This window comes from Callorhinus ursinus, unplaced genomic scaffold (assembly GCF_003265705.2).
Source record: "Callorhinus ursinus isolate GAN/ISIS: 27379988/994484 unplaced genomic scaffold, GSC_fseal_2.0 scaffold445, whole genome shotgun sequence".
NCBI classification, from domain to species: domain Eukaryota; kingdom Metazoa; phylum Chordata; class Mammalia; order Carnivora; family Otariidae; genus Callorhinus; species Callorhinus ursinus.
The window spans coordinates 1-17,515 of NW_027397500.1; the positions used below are offsets into that span (position 1 = coordinate 1).

The following is a 17,515-nucleotide window of genomic DNA, read 5'->3' on the forward strand; positions in this document are numbered from 1 at the left end:
AAATGCCATCAAAACCACAATGAGGCACCGCCTCACACCTATCAGAACGGCTAGAACCAAAAAGACAGGAAATAACAAGTGTTGGCGAAGAGGCGGAGACAGGGGACCCTCGTGCACTGCTGGCGGGAATGCAAGCTGGTGCAGCCAGCGTGGAGAACAGTATGGAGGTCCCTCAAGGCATTAAAAATAGAGCTACCCTGTGACCCAGCAATCCCACTACTGGGTGTCTGTCCGAAGGAAATGAAATCAGGACACGGAAAAGATATCGGCAGCCCCACCTTCACTGCAGCATATTCACCAAAGCACACAACCTAAGCGTCCATCAGTGGACGAGTGGACAAAGAAGATGTGGTACAGACACCCCGGCAGAGAGACGGAAACTCGGCTGTTGTGACAGGCTGGAGATGCGCAGAGGGAGCTGAGAGCCGGGTGCCGTGGGGTGCTCCGGCGGCCTCACCACTGGGAAAGGCTGAAATAGCAGTGTGCTATTCCCTGTTCCAGCCTCCTCTTCCCATTTCTTTGATTCTTCAGTAAACTTACAGGGGTTTTTCCCATAAGTCTAGCGCCCACTTTTTAGCTTTCACTTGTCGTCGTGTGAAGACAGAATTACAGACGAGTGCGGGGGCTGTGTGTGGTGATGATCTTGAGCACACCTTAATTCCCACTGGGTGGTATTTATTTCCTTACTCATCTGCTTTTTCTACCAAGTTCTGAATTACATGCTAAGTTCCCTTTTCCTTTTTTTTTTTTAATCACAGTATTTATAACATTCACTTTCCTGAGGGAACATTTACTGGACATGGAAAGACCCTCTTCACAAAATGTAGTCTGGATCCAATGAAGAATCACAACACTTCTTACAGTAATTCATTAAGAAACCAAGTTATGAGTTTTGGGGACCAAATGTTTTCCCCAACAGTTAGCTGAGACAAGTAGACAGGTGTGCTCAGAGCTCCCAATCTAGGGCAAGAGTCACAAACACGACATGGAGAAAAAGGAACCGTGTGTCAGAGTCTAAGAGGAGTTAGAGTCCAGTGAGGTGCCACCATCAGAAAGCAAATCGAGTAAAAAGGATCTAATGTATAAATGTTATGTAGCAAAACCTAAAAATGTGCTGTTGTGATGCGGACACCAAGCGTGTCAGGAGTTAGCGGGCAAACGTCAGGGCACAGGATGTGCACCGATTGCTAAGTCCTGTCCATCACACACACTGAGCACGCACTGAACGTTCATATACTCAATAATCCTGAGCAATACTCAGTAACGTGGGTCGCGGAGTTCACAGAGGAGAGGACTTTTAGTAAAAATGTAAAAATTCTTTAAAGCTGATCATTTCACATCTGACCTTATTTCAGGTATAAACATCCCATATTCCACAAGGTCGTTCTGAGCTAAGTTTCATCACACAGCGTTTCACCGTCCGCACACTGGGTAGAACATGTTCACAAATCAGACTGAAATCATACAGGTACTTACCCACTGCTTCTTCTTGGTCTGAGAAATCAGTTGTTTGTGCTGTGTTGCTAGCTTCTTGATTTCTTCTACAAACTCTTCTTTACACTTCTCCTTTACTTGCTTACATTTTCTGTCCATCTCACCCTGCATATTGGCTACAGCTTTATTTACAGCTTGTCGCTTCTCTTCTTCCATTTCCGAGCGCAGCTGGAATGGAAACAGCCCGTAACCGTCTGCCCTCGATGGATATGGACCACCTCCCCCGAAAGAACCTTCCTCCAGTTTCTACTTTTTTTTTTGTTATGTTAATCACCATATATTACATAATTTGTTTTGGTGTAGGGTTCCATGATTCATTGTCTCCAGTTTCTACTTAACGGATGTACCTCTTCCCTTTATTGCCTCAAGAGCTGTACACGTCTTGGGTGAAGGAAAACCGGTATTATTATTATTAATTAAAATGCTACAGAAGGTGTTTTAAGATGTGCCTAGTTTTAAAGGAGCTGCCTGGCTGGGCCCACGGGAACGCTATCAGAGAACTCCTGTCACGCTCGGGGTCCTCGGGAGGGCGGCTTTACCTTTTCCAGAGCTTCCCGCACAACTCTTTCCGTTTCTCGCTTGTGGTCAGACTTCATTCGGTCTTTAAAGTCATTGAAAATCTTGGTGTATTTGTCGTGGCACATGCTCTGGCAGACGCCGTCACTGGTGGTCTGGGTGCTTCGATGCAGCATTCGTGGGGAAGAGGCACTTAACTTCTTGGTCTGAGTGGACACAGAAACCTTTTCGATCGGCTGAGGCATCGTGGGGATCTCCTGGCTGGAACTCACGGCTTCGGTCTCCGGCTCTGGTTCCTACGGGACAAGGACAGTGAGCAGACGTTGACACAATGCCGCCTGACCGTCCACTGGTTCAAGAGCAAGCTTGGTCAGACTGGAGCGATGGTGACGAACTACTGTTACAGCCCGTGCAATCAAGACGGCAAATTCTGTGTATTTTACCACAACTAAACCAATGAAAAGAAACCCCAAAACGTCTATGCAATTAATAGCCATGATAATTGGAAATAGGAACTTCATCTCTAAGTTTGTTGCAAATGAACACCACGGTCTTTGCTTCTCAGATAAACAGAAATATCATATAAAACATAAAACCATTATCAATTTAGTCCCTGCTGTGGACTAGATTCATTAACAGATATCCTAAAGTTCTAAACCACTTCTCCCTGGGTAAGCATTTGGAATTGTGCCGAGAAGAACACCTGGTCTTAGAGCATGAGTATGTAATTTTGAAAAGCTGAGCTTATACTTTCCTCCAGTTTTTCAACGTTGACTGGATAACTGAAGGATTGGATAAATGCTTTGTTTTCAATAATGCTGAGTAAGTATCAGAGCTCAGACGCAGGCTGTGGGTGTGCGCGTTTTTCTAGCGACGAGAGCGGGCAGAAGATGGGGCCCTCGACAGCAGTGTTTCAGGGGCACCGCTGGACCAAACTGTCGTAACCGTGGCCAGGGCAAAATGCCACCTGGACGCTGCAACGTGGGCCACTTACTTCCTTTTTGGGTTCCACACTTTGATTACGTCGTCCTTTCTTTGCTCTCGGTTCTTGAGTGACCTTTAGCTGTGGGCATCATAAGAGGGGCAGCATGTTATTCCAGACAGTATGGATGCTGGCCAGGGGTCCGCTGGTGAGCTCTGAGGAACCTGCCCCCTTGGGCCCACGCAGCCCCCACACAGGGAGCTCCCGCCCAGGGCGGGCACGGGGGCTGGCGAGTCAGGACCCAGCCTGCGGACGGCCTGTTTCAATTCCCGCGGCAGAGCGTTCAACCGACGTGTGGTACGAGGGGAGGAGTGCACACTAGCCGCGCTCCCATCCACAGTGCCTGATAGGCAGCCTCCCACGGGGACACCCACCTGCTCGTTACTGGTGGACGAGATGCTGGACTCCGCCTCCTCCTCCCCTCGGTCCTCATTCTTAGACTTCCAAAACCTTCCTTCACGAAGGAAACGCTGATGAAGCTCCAGCTCGTCACAAGCCTTCTTCCAGCCCATGCTGCGCTTCACGTGCAGCCGGTGCACGTTCACCGTGATGTCCTGTATGTTTTCCGATGGGATCCAGGCCCTTCAAGAAACACCAGAGGCACAGTTAGAAACTTCCAGAATGCCAGTACACTCGACCCAGTGCAGAGCAGGGCCTGGGGTGACTCCACACCCGGCCGCCATGGGTGACGGCTGCAATGCAGACTCTCACTCAGGAGGAAATGGGTGAGAACAGTTCTCAGAGCGGGACGACTCACGCGTACCTCAGCACTGCCCACGGCTTCCGTTAGCCAGGTCAGCGTGTCACAGCTCCTACCTGTCCAGGAAGGCGCTCACACCTGGCTCTGGGCAGACGAGAGCTGCAGGTCATGAGTACACACCAATCAGACATACGACACGAGGGGATCCCAACTCTGTTCCCCACTCTGTGATGTTGCTAGCACATCCGTATTCACTACACAAATCCTCACTAATGATGTATCGTTCAGCAGCCAAGAACTCAGATATGAAAGAAAGTGTCTCTGAATTATGCGTGATACTGATCCAAAATTACTGGATGCAAAACTACATGCAGCTCTGCTGGGAAGAAAGCTAAAATCTGAAGAACATTCTCCTAGGCACTCACGCCTTGACCGGACTTGCCTGTGTGCCCACCGCTGGCACGACACGCTCCACGGTAAATGGGTTCTGACTGTGGGATCCTGCCTCATCCGACAGCTGCAGGAGCTGGGGCCCAGACGGGCTAAGGTAAGCTGGCGATTCGGGGCAGGACTGCACGGCGCCGGCACACACGTAGCCTCTGCCGGGAAGGGAGTGTGTCCCAACTGAGAAGTGAGGACAGCGCGATGTGGTGTGTGGCCAGGGGGCCTTGGGGATGTTCTGGAGAGAGAAGGGCGGCAGCTGGGCTGGATCTCAAAGGATGCGAGTGCCACAGGAGGGGAGAGAATCCCAGCGGAGGGAGGGGCACAAATGAGACAGAAAACTGTAAGGTGCACGAGACGTTCTCTAGACCAAGTGAGGAAACAGCACCTCACACAATTTATTCTTCCCAGTCCTCTGTGTAAGTGCACGCGGTCAGCTTCCACCGGTGGAAGATCCAAATTTACCGGATGCAAAACTACATGCAGCTCTGCTGGGAAGAAAGCTAAAAAGACCCCTGCCTGAGGACCGAAGGGACCGAGGGAGTCACGGCACATACGCCTAAGCCATGAATACAGACCTCCACCTCGTAGCATAAGCTAAGCTACGTGCTTTACAATTTCAATACACGGTCCTAATGTTATAGCCTGGCAGCTGGACCTGTGAAATCGGGACTGCCACGTACGTGTTTTTAAATATTCCACCCAGTGTCTCACCTGACAGTACGTGCTTCATTAGAAACCCTACAAAGGAAACGACCGTTAAAAGCTCCGAACTCTAACACAAAGACCACAGACGAAATCTGGCTTCTGGAGGAGCTCCCTGCCATTTGATCTTGAGTTAGTATCATATTTACTCTTTAAGTCAATGATATTTATTCTCTGTTATGTACCGGGCAGTCAGTAAGTATGTTTTCACTTTTTAAAAGCAGGGTTTCTGAGATAGATTTCTGTTGTTAGCAGTGTGGACTGCCTGGGAGGAATCTGTGATCCATGAGAGTATTTTTTCTCCTTAAATTATCTACTTATCCCTCGGATATAATAAAATTGACTCACATCTGTTCTTCACATGAGACGTATTGTCTCCGTGTGGTTCATACGGGCATGCCTGTTCTCCTGAAATCCCCTCCATGAATGCAGGTGTCAGATTCCACTTTAAAGAGGACCACGGGTTATGCAATATGATCTACAAAAAACACCCTGCAAAGTAGGGTAAGTCTAATAAAAAGTAGAATCTAATTTGGCTGTATCTACACATCTGTTGATCCTGAACATACACATTCTCCGACAGCTCGGTGATCTGTTGGCAAATGAACTCAAAATGGTGTGCTTCTTCCTGCCCATGACTCCCGGCCGGCTCCAAGCACCTGCGGCAGAGGGAGTCAGCCTTGCTGGCTAGTCCAACCTCTCCCATTACTTCTTCCTCGGGAAGGAAACCTTGCAAATCCTAGAAGAATCATGCTCCCACGGAGCCGTTCCTCCCGGAGTGTGACACTTGCTCAGGGTCTTGGGGAAGGGCAGCGCGTTCCGTACGGAGCATACAGAACAGGTGAGTCCAAGACCATTTTTTTGTATAAGGTTTTTTCTCCCATCTATGTATAAAGACAGGATGAAGTGGCAAAAGTATTAATAGTGATGCTGAATAACAGTGTGAATGTACACAGTACCACCGAGATGATCACTTAAAAATGGTCAATGTCGTAAAAATATGGGAATTTGCAGCTCGGGCCTTTATTAGCCATCTCTTTTTGGTGTGTGACATGCTGCTTCATTAAAACTTGTGATTATAATCGTATAAGGTTCACTTTTTGATAAATTCGGTATTCTAATAAGATGGAGTATAACTTTAAAGGTACGCCCTCATCGTTCACTTTAAGGGTCGTGATGGGTTCGTAGTAACAAGGAGCAGAAAAGGAAGAGCCTTCTGGATTTCCTGGGAGGTCGTGCACCCTTTCCAGCTGAGCCGTGGACGGCAGGGGTTTGTCCTGTGCAGGGCCTCACACACGAGGTCAGCATGGGATACGTGTGACGTACAGAGCATGTTGTCAGAATGGCCGTTCTCAGCTAAGTGTCCGGGGGAGTCAAAAGTTAGATGTGAATTTCTGACTGGGGGGCTTGGCGCCCCTAACCTCACTCTTGTTTGAGGGTCAACTGTATTCTCTACAATAAAGTCCTCAGAGTCCCGTCTGTCCAGAACTGTTTTGATTAAATCTTCCAGGAAATAATAAATTCAGAAGAAAAAAAACCTCTGGAAATGGAATGTTGTAATTCTCTCTCAATAAACACGTTACAAGCCCAAACAAACAAAACAAAACAAAACAGAAGGAAGAAAGGACAAAGTACTAGTGATTTCCTATTCTGGGTAGTAGGTTTCCTGGTTTTATTAATTTTTTCCCCTGTACTTATGTATTTTATTGAATTCTCAAGAAAAAGGGAAAAGATAATTAACCAAAATAAATCAATGGATAATAAGTGCAAAAAAAAGGTTTTTCTCTAGACTAGAGAAAGTTCCAGGTTGTTTCTAATGGAGGGGCTCTCCGAACACCAAGGACCACCTGGTGGGCACCAGGGTTGCCGGGAGGTCAGCGGTGAGGGCGGGGCCATGCTCACCTTTGGTGGTGGTGACCAAAGAAGCGGACGTCCACCTGGTTGTCCTCCTTCTGCAGGACTTTGGCAGGCCAGAATCCAAAGCCTTTCATTTTAGCCCAAACGAGTTCATGATTAGGGATCTGGAAATAAATGTTTTACCTTGTCACACTGTTTTTTTTAAATACAAGTACATCATTCGTAATGAACAACCTAGTAAGTATAGTCCATTATCTCGAAAATATTTTTTTGTAACTCCTAAACCCATAGAACTTTTTCTCAGATTGATTCTGCCTTTAAGAAATATACCAAAAAATTGCAATCTGCCTGAAAGGAGCGATGTGGACCCTCCGCTCTCAGAATAGACAGCCTGCAGCACTTATGGACGAGGCAGTCCCCATGGCCAGCTGAGGCATGTGAGTAATAGTGGTAAACACCATGTCCTCACTGCGCTGGGAGGTGCAGACCAATGCCTTGGAGCCGGTTAGGAATGGGAATATGAGGCCCTGCTCCAGGCTTACTCAGAGAGACGCCCAAGCCCAAGTGCCTGGGAAGCACAGTGAGGTCCTGAAGAGGTGGCCCCTGGCGCCCAGGGCCTGGGTGCTGCCCCTCCAATCGTGGGGAGCGAGAACCCTTCCTGAAATCGTGTCACTCCAGGAGATAGCACACAGCTACAAGCGTACACAAAGCCTTACACTTCTTGTGAAAGAATGAGGGAAAGGGCAGAAATTCACTTCGTTATATACTAAGGGACCCAGAGTTTATTCTTAAGTTCCTCATTTTAAAGTCAGAAATGGATAATGATGCCAAGTTGTTAACCCTGTGTTTCAGGTTTTATGCTCATTAAAACCACATATACTATGATAGAAAAATATCTTGGAAGGATTGTAACCCTTGAGCAAACTGGAAATAAACTTCCTTAGAATAGTTAGTACATCACACACTTAAGAGGTAAAAAACAGAAAATCACAAAATTTCACATACACAAGGATAGCAGAACCAATTGTCAGGACGAGCATTTGACAAATAGAAGCAATTCTTGCAAAGCTGTAGTTCATCCAGCTAGAAGAGAAAAGCAACTATTTTAGCCTATACATAAAACATGAACATTCCACTATATAAAATGGATCCGTGTAATTAACAAACATTCTCTCTCATGTGCATCACCAGTCTTGCATTTTCTTCCTAAGCTTAACCATTTCATTTTTCAATAAATACTGGGATAGTGGCCACTCTCCCGTTCATACCACCTGCATGTCTGACCTATGCTCCCAGCCTGGCCCCTGCTGTCCCACCGGTCAGCCCTCACATGAAATGCTATGTCCTCAGACGGGTCCCGCTGACCTGCCCATCATAAATACCCAGTACCGACAATAGCAGTCCTTACGCTGCCTCGTTCCTCATTCTCTGCCTCAGTCCTTGTTTGCCTTCCTAACGCTCTTTCACAACTTGTAAAGACACGTATTTTGTCTGTTTCTTTTTTGAGTCTTTCTTCAGAGTAAAGTACCCTGACCACCTCTTTATCCCTAACACACTGCACAGCACAGAGCAGACACTCAATAAATACTTGTTGAATGAGAGAAAAAACAAAGGTCAAACGTGAAATCAAGAAATAAAAGAGTTTTTATATAAATTAAGACAATTTTGCAAGATTCAGTATGGTTTCAAGTGAGTGTGTCCAATCAAAAAGACGTTCACTAATATATAAATCATTTACTGTATAAATAAGAACTTTGTGGTTTGGGATTTTTTGGCCTGTAAAATCTATATAGGAACTCAAACGTGAATCTTTCACTTAAAGAGATAACGTTTCTGCACAGTGAAGGAAACAACAAAACAAAAAGGCAACCTAATGAATGGGAGAAGGTATTTGCAAATGATATATCCAATAAGGGTTAATATCCAAAATACATTAAGAACTACCACACCTCAAAACCAAAAAAAAAAAAACCCAATTAAAAATGAAGAGAGGAACTAAATAGACATTTTTCCAAAGACTGTACACTCTGAAAACTCTGAAACACTGATGAGAGAAATTGAAGATGACACAAAGAAATGGAAAGGCGTTCCATGTTCATGGACTGGGAGAACAAATATTGTGAAAATGTCCCAAAGCAATCTAAGCATTTAATGCAATCCGTATCAAAATACCACCAGCATTTTTCACAGAGCTGGGACAAACAATCCTAAAATTTGTATGGAAACGACAAAAGATCCTGAATAGGCAAAGTAATACTGAAAAAGAAAAGCAAAGCTGGTGCCATCACAATTCCGGACTTCAAGCTCTATTACAAAGCTGTGATCACCAAGACAGTATGGTACTGACACAAAAACAGACACGCAGATCAATGGAACAGAGAACAGAGAGCCCAGAAATGGACCCTCAACTCTACGGTCAACTAATCTTCGACAAAGCAGGAAAGAATGTCCAATGGAAAAAAGACAGTCTCTTCAACAAATGGTGTTGGGAAAACTGGACAGCCACATGCAGAAGAATGAAACTGGACCATCTCCTTACACCACACACAAAAATAGACTCAAAATGGATGAAAGACCTCAGTGTGAGACAGGAATCCATCAAAATCTTAAAGAACACAGGCAGCAAACTCTTTGACCTCAGCTGCAGCAACTTCTTGCTAGACATGTCTCCAAGGCGAGGGAAATAAAAGCAAGAATGAACTACTGGGATTTCATCAAGATAAAAAGCTTCTGCACAGCAAAGGAAAAGGTCAACAAAACTAAAAGTCAACTGATGGAATGGGAGAAAATATTCGCAAATGTCTTACCAGATAAAGGGCTAGTATCCAAAATGTATAAAAAACTTCTCAGATGCAACACCCAAAAAACAAATAATCCAGTCAAGAAATGGGCAGGAAACATAAACAGACACTTCTTCAAAGAAGACATACAAATGGCCAACAGACACATGAAAAAATGCTAAGTATCTCTCGACATCAGGGAAATACAAATCAAAATCACAATGAGATAACAAGTCAGGAAACGACAGATGTTGGCGAGGATGCGGAGAAAGGGGAACCCTCCTACGCTGTTGGTGGGAATGCAAGCTGGTGCAGCCACTCTGGAAAACAGTATAGAGGTTCCTCAAAAGTTGAAAATAGAACTACCCTGTGATCCAGCAATTGCACTAGTAAATATTTACCGAAAGGAAACAAAAACACTAATTCAAAGGGGCACGTGCACCCTGATGTTTATAGCAGTGTTATTTACAATAGCCAAACTACGGAGACAGCCCAAATGTCCACTGATGAATGAATAAAGAAGAGGTGGTATATACACAATGGAATATTACTCATTCATCAAAAAGAATGAAATCTTGCCATTTGCAACGACATGGATGGAGCTAGAGAGTATAATCCCAAGTGAAATAAGTCAGAGAAAGACAAATACCATGTGATTTTACTCATATGTGGAATCTGAAAAACCAACCAACCGAACAACAAAAAAAGCAACTCATGAACACAGATAACAAACCGGTGGTTGCCAGAGGGGAGGAGGTGTGGGGGGGCCCGTCAGCCATAAAGTTAGTCTCAGGGATGAGCAGGGAATGCTGTCATGCTGTCGGTCACAGTGTAATGATGCTGTGTGGTGCGGGAGGCACTACGCTTGTCCAGATGAGCGGTGAGTGATGGGTGGACTTGGAAGCCTGACATTACCATAACAATGTATGTCAACTACACTTCAACGTAAAAATAAAAAAGAGGCTAACATTTACTGAGTGTCTGCCCAGTGCCACACACCCGCCTGCCTCACGTAACCAACACCCTGAGAGCAGTTAAAGAAGAGGACACAAACTTTCTTCATAGAAGTTACTTAGCAACTAAATCTAACTCCCAGGATTTCTGGCAGAAATTTTCCCCTCTATTTGCGTTATTTCCATGTATGTCAGACGTGGAAACAAAACTATATTTAAGGGAAATGGCAAAGCTGAAGGCATGTAAGAGTGGAACTCTGGAGTGCGGCCGGTGTCCCACTGTGAGGGGTGGGCAATACCTCGTGACAGGTGTCCTTGTACAGCATCCGCGCTATGTCCGCCTGCTCACTGTCTGCTGTAATTAAAGGCAGAGATGACCTATTACCAGTAATCTAGAAACACAAGACGGTCCCAAGTAATACACTGACATCTTCTTTCAGGGAGACACAAGTGGACATGTACCATTTCAAACAAAGATGTCTATTTTAAATAAAGTCCAGGCAGCAAAACAACATTTTACGGGCAGCTTTCATGCTGCTTTCAAGAGAGCACTGAACCTTTAGGTCCAGACGGCCTCTTTCTTTCCCTTGGAACGATGGGACGTTAATTATAAAAGTGCTTATAAAAAGCCCCTCAACTAAGTTTATGTCTAAAACTATAAGGAATAATGTTTTCATCATTTACTGTGCTGGAGTTCTGGGCCACTTTTATAAGCCAAAACCACATTATCAAATATTTTTGAGTTGAGACCCTGACATTATTATTAGAAATCATTAAAGTATTAATGTTTTGAATGTACGTTTTGTCAAAGGTATTTCCGACACAGAACGTAAATGGTATGGAGAAACATGCAAAGAAAAGAAAAACCATTCAACCTCCATAGAAAATCACGGTGTTGTGCAGAAGCAGCTGAGCGTCCGCTTTGAATTCTTCGTAACTTCGGTACTTTCCTTCATTCACCTTCTGCAGAGGGCGACAGAGTCTAGTATTACACAGACAGGGTTAGAGCACGGGGACACAGCAGAACTTTTCAGGACACTATGACCGCTCCCGTGTCCCACAGCACGGAACGGACACATGTGAGGACCTGGACAAGCCCACCTGCAGCTGGAATATTACAGTTGGGCGGCCCCCGCCCACCCCGCTAAGCTGCCGGCTGAGCTCCGCCTGCCACGTGCACCTCTCATTCTGCGGCGATGAAAACACACTGCTTCTGAGTGCTGTGACGAAGGGGAGCTCCGCTCAGTGCGCTAGGAAGACCCGAACTACACACCTACCATCTGTACAACACAGTGTACAAAGACTGAAAAAAGACAACCGCCGTTAGCCTCTGTGACGCTTTACCATGACCACGAAGAAGATACGTTTATAATTCTGAAGTGGGACTAGGAAATGAATTATAAATAACTTTAAACTAAAGTCCTAGGTGCATGCCACGCAAGGGTTCCTCCTACACTAGACGTTGTATGTGAAGGATTTCCATCACTGGGCTCTCTGTTGCTTTGCCTCCAGCTGCCAGCGAGAAGGATTATGGAGGGAATTTGAGGGGTTTTTGCAGGAGAGGCAAAGTTTTTGGAAGAAGGGTATGGCAAAGTTATTTAGAAGTAGCAGGGAGGCATTTTCTTATCTTGGTGATACTTCTAGAAAATCAGCTTGAAAATAATGTAGACTACACAGGCCTCTAAAGAATAGCTAAAATCCCGCCTTTCTGTTGAAATCCTCCGAGACCCACTCCAGTTGTCCTTTCTTCGAGAAGGCTTGCAGGATGCCCCCTGCTGGAGGTGCTTGCCCCTGTATGCCATCGACGGTCACGGGGTGTATTGACAAATGCTGACATCTGAGCCCCACTCTGAATTTGACTGCCCTGGGCTCGGTCCGCCCAGGCACTGGCGTGGTCTACAGCTCCCCGGTGATCTGATACACAACCAGCATTCTCAAAGCAACTCTGTGATGTCCAACGTTTGCACCATCGTGGCCTTGACTTTGGTCTAAACTGCAAGCTCCTGAAGATATAAAGTCATGTCTTCCTCTTTCTTTTCCTTACAGTGCTGTTTGCTCACGGACGGCATTTGCTAAGCACAAAGCTAAGACACCATCAGCCCAGCTGGTGTTCTCTATGATCAGACAGGACCCGACTAGGGGAAGCGTGGAGGTGCCCTCAGGAGAGGAAGAAGCCGAGCAAAGGTCAGGGCATGAGGGGGGCAGGAAGGGCAGCTGGGCTCTTCAGCGTCCTCACGGACATTAGGGTCTAGGAAAAGAGGCTTTGCTTGACAACACGAAACCTGGGGGCAGGGCAGGAGGTCAGGTGAAAACTCCTTGTTTTGTTCCAGGCTCTGCTGGCCACTTTATAGGGACCAACCTTCATTTCCCCTCTTCTACTGAACTACTACCCCTTCAGTCTTTCCCAGCAGCCAAGGGACTAAGAAACTTGTAAAATGACTTAGAATTATTCCTATGGTCTCCCTATAAACTATTATGGCCAACCACAAGGTCTTACATTCAAAATGACACGTCAAGTACAGAATTAGTAATTCAGCAACCCTAACTGGAAACACGTTAAAATGTTCTACTGGATTTTATTGCAACTTATAATTACATATTAACAGACCCATCAACAATCCTTGGCTAGGAAAGGTAAAATAAAGAACTCTAAGAATAGTTAAGTTTTCTGGTTACAATCTTTGTGTTAAGTTCATTTCGTTGCTTCCCAGGACTCTAATCCTATGCTCTAATGTTTCCTTGACAGAGACTCTGAGTAGCAGGTGTTCAAGCTAAGAAACCAAGTCCAGATGGGAATCCTGGAATCTGAAATATTAAGTTGACCCAACTACATTGCCTCTTCTGTCATCAGCAAGTCTCAAGAAGCTACAGGGGGCTTCACACAGGCCGTTCACCGAGGACGCCCAATGTGCGCACAGAGCAGGTACACGGCATCTACGCAGCAGCAATGCCCCTGACAGGGGCCCTGCCGCTTATGTTTTAGGAAGGGGATGGGCAGGCACTCCCTCAGGGTGGAATGGCACCAGCATCACGTGCAGTTGGGAGCTGCTGAGTCACCTGGGAGCTCTGGGTGTATCAGAAACAGGACCGAGGGCCTGGCTTTACCTCCTGTATGGTGGGGACGTCGACCGCCGAGTGCACCAGCCTCCGATACATCGGGTGCTTGTTGTCCTTGCCCTTCTTATTAAGGTCTATGGCCTGAAAAGGTCAGCAGATACATCACTTTCAAACACAGCCCGAGAGAGACAAGTGAAAACAATTTCTCAACAATAGAACTTACCAGAAAAATGTGCATGTACTATATAGTTTAATGTGACATTTTTAGGGTTTTGATAGAAAGAACATTTTGGAAAATTCCACTTCGTTTTAGACAGTATCAATGAAAATGTTCATTTTGATAAATGGAATTAAAAATATAAAAATATTAATGTTTCTACAACAAAGGAGGCAGGAATATACAACAGGGAAAAGGAAGAAAGGACCACTTTTGATTTGAATTTGAATTTCCCTTATCACTAATGATGTGGAGCATCATTAAAGGGTGCTGGGAAAAGTGGACACTTCTTTTTTTTGAAGATTCTATTTATTTATTTGACACAGAGAGAGAGATCAAGAGAGCACAAGCAGCAGTGGGGTGGGGAGGAGCAGCAGGTAGAGGGAGAAGCAGGCTTCCCGTGGAGCAGGGAGCCCGATGCAGGGCTCCATCCCAGGACCCTGGGATCATGACCCGAGCCCAAGGCAGACGCTTAACCGACTGAGCCACCCAGGCGCCCCCAAACTGGACACTTTCTTACACCACATATAAACATAAACTCAAAATGGAGTAAAGACCCAAAGGTGAGGCCTGAAATTATATAAATCCTGGAAGAAAACATAGGCAGTAAACTTTTGCACATCAACTTCGCAATATTTTTGGGTATGTCCCCTGAGACAAGGGAAACAAAAGCAAAAATGAACTTTTGGGACTTCATCAAGATAAAAAGCTTCTGCACAGCAAAGGAAACAGTCAACAAAACAAAGAGGCAACCCACAGAATGGGAGTAGATATTTCCAAATGACATATCTGATAAAGAATTAGTATCCAAAATCTATAAAGAACTTATCAAAATCAACACCCAAAAAAACAAGTAATCCAGTTAAGAAATGGGCAGAAGACATGAACAGACATTTCTTAAAAGATGACATCCAAATGGCTAACAGACACATGAAAAAATGCTCCACATCATTAGCCATCAGGGAAATTCAAACCAAAACCACAAGGAGATACCACCACAGACCAGTTAGAAAAGCTAAAATTAACAAGACAGGGAACAACAGATGTTGGCGAAGATGCGGAGAAAGAGGAACCCTCCTACACTGTTGGTGGGAATGCAAGCTGGTGCAGCCACTCTGGAAACAGTATGGAGGTTCCTTAAGACATTAAAAATAGAGCTACCTTATGACCCAGCAATTGCACTACTGGGTATCTACCCCAAAGATACAAATTTAGTGAAAAGAAGAGGCACATGCCCCCCAGTGTTCATAGTAGCAATGTCCACAATAGCCGAACTGTGGAAGGAGCAGAGATGCCCTTCAACAGAAGAATGGATAAAGAAGATGTGGTCCATATACACAATGGAAGATTACTCAGCCACCAGAAAGGATGACTACCTACCATTTGCATCGAAACTGATAGAAGTAGAGGGTGTTTTTAGAGGGTGTTATGCTAAGCGGAATAAGCCAATCAGAGAAAGACAAATACCATATGATTTGACCTGTACATGGGATCTAAACAACCAACCAACCAACCAACCAAAAGAAACAGACTCTTAAATACAGAGACCTGGTGGTTGCCAGAGACAGGGAGGGTCAGGGATGGGCAGGAATAGGTGCAAACTTCCACTTGTAAAATAGGTAAGTCGCGAGGACGGACAGGGCAGCAGGGGACACAGCTAATAACAGTGTCATGACACCGGGTGACTGTTCTTAGTGGGGAGCATTGAGTTATGTGGACAAATGTCAAATCATCGTGTTGTATGCCCACCACACTTCAATTAAAGGTTTTGAAAAATAAAAGATGAAACAATAGAAATGTATCAGCAGAGAGAAGCAGTGACGATCTAATCTAATGCAGCTAAAGAAATGCCCGTCAAAACAAGCCTCTTATGTACAAAGGAGCTTCGGCGGCAGCATTCTGCAGCCTTCATGCTGCTGTCAGTGGTTCCGTGTCCCTTACTCCCTGGTCAGGAAGGGACAGGGCCGGAGCACGCTCTGGGAGGCCCTGAGACCCTCCGTAGGACTCACCCTCTCCTTCATGCGTGAGACGATGAACCGCAAGTATGTGCTCATCTCCTGTTTGTTTGTGTTTTTCTTCTTGATGCTCTGTTGAAAATAGAAAAGGCCAGATATAAAATGTGATTATTTACAGGTCTGTATTCATGTAAAAGACTTTTATACATAAAAGGTTACAGTATGCAAAGATTATCAAAAGATGTACTATTTCCAACGTATTTGATACAAAGAAATCTTTGAAATGTGCATAGCGTTTAATGTGACAATAAAATGAAAATTGTTGTATTTGAAATACCTTAGAGAATTATGCATTTTTTTTTGATATTTAGAACTTCAACCATTTTCAGATAAAACAAATGATGACATAATAATGACATGATATAGAATCACTTGTTTTACCAAAAAAAAAAAAAAAAAAAAGTTCTCCAAAACCCTTTAGGGAACATTTTAAATTAGTAATATTGAAAGGTAAATGTCAACATACATTACTCTTCATTTAAAAGGTTACTGAAGTCCATGCCATCTACGAATTCTGTACAGTTCAGCTGCACACCTCTTATCTGTTTCCAGGGGTTACGGAGTCTGTGCAGTAAGAACTCCAATTTCTATCTGCCTGACCTAAAGAGCTAATTAAGTTTTTCAATTTGTGTCTCAGAAAATCTAAATTCATGTGAAGAGAAAAAGACAGGGTTCTCCCTTTCATGTCCTTCCTAGACAGCGAGCGAACAAAGACGAATGTCCCATCTCCTCTGTCGAGGCTGAGGCCTCCCAGCAGCCCCCACCCTACAGAGGCAGCACCTCACACGACTGACTAGCTGTGGCCAGGACGTCCTGAGCCTTCACCCCCTTGAGCCCCCAGAGGACGGGCCTCTGCCCACTGGAGTCACTGCTCCCAAAGAGCTGTACGCGCAGGAAGTCATCCTACTATGGTCACAGACTGGAGGAAGGAGCAAACATGTCTCAGGTAACTGAGAATTCTTCGCTGTGGCGTGAGTGAACTGATCACCCACATACACACGACGTTATCTGAATGGAAAATGGACAAACACGTTCTTTCCTGGGGATGTGGTCCCTTCCCACGGTGTCTGGCTGGCTCAGTCGGAAGAGCATGCAACTCTTGATCTTGGGGTCGTGAGTTTGAGCCCCACGATGCGTGCAGAGATGACTTAAAATAAATAAAATTTAGAAAAATAATAAAAAATAACCCTGGCCCCTTCTTTCCACTTCTCACCTGGACTCTGACACAATTACTGCTTCTGTTGTGCTCGACTAATGTATGACCTGTGCACACAGCTTCTAATGGATGCCAATAACAGAGCAGTTTTCAAGCCTGTCCATACCCAGAGACGCTGGTGAACTTCTGGGAAACGCAGCTGGGCTTCAACCAGCGAGCACAATGAGCTGAGATTTCTGAGGGAAGGTCCCTGTGCTCGGTATCTCTTTGTTCACTCACGCATCCGCTTGTTCCTCAGTTGGCTGGGACACGTGGCCGAGACCGAGCACCCTGGTGCAGGTGTGGAGCTTACCACGTGAGCACCTTTCCTGGACTCTAGGTTTAGAGTCTTTGGCGGGCGTGGGGGGGCGTGGGGGGGTGGTGCACAACTCTGGTGTAGCTTGTGGACCCTCATTTTTCACAAGACCCACAGCCACACGTGAGAACTACAGCAGCTCCCTCCCGAAACCCAGCACCACTGAGAAGGACACTTGTGCATCTGCATGTACACAGGGAGTATGCAGGGGACTCTCAGGGCCAGCTATTCCTGATTTGGGGCAAACGTTCTTGCAACATGGACATCCTGCCACGCACTGCTCTCTA

At 45.4% G+C, this 17,515-nt stretch overlaps 1 protein-coding gene across 4 annotated transcripts; it reads right to left on the reverse strand.

Moving 5' to 3' along the window:
* Positions 1-1,434: 1,434 nt before the first annotated feature.
* On the reverse strand, positions 1,435-15,818 carry ZMYND11 (zinc finger MYND-type containing 11). Of its 4 annotated transcripts, none has more exons than XM_073890506.1 (10): positions 15,712-15,818; positions 13,534-13,626; positions 11,304-11,391; positions 10,728-10,780; positions 7,701-7,778; positions 6,741-6,859; positions 3,367-3,574; positions 3,005-3,073; positions 2,034-2,306; positions 1,435-1,662 (listed from the first exon to the last, which is right to left on the reverse strand). In XM_073890506.1, exons 1-10 carry the CDS (start codon positions 15,754-15,756, stop codon positions 1,450-1,452), a joined length of 1,239 nt encoding a protein of 412 aa, XP_073746607.1. In that variant the 5' UTR covers positions 15,757-15,818; the 3' UTR covers positions 1,435-1,449. The 4 variants fall into 4 exon arrangements, with proteins under 4 accessions (XP_073746607.1, XP_025721920.2, XP_073746609.1 ...); XM_025866135.2 differs by having other exon boundaries at positions 10,728-10,783; XM_073890508.1 differs by lacking the exon at positions 7,701-7,778.
* Positions 15,819-17,515: the final 1,697 nt, after the last annotated feature.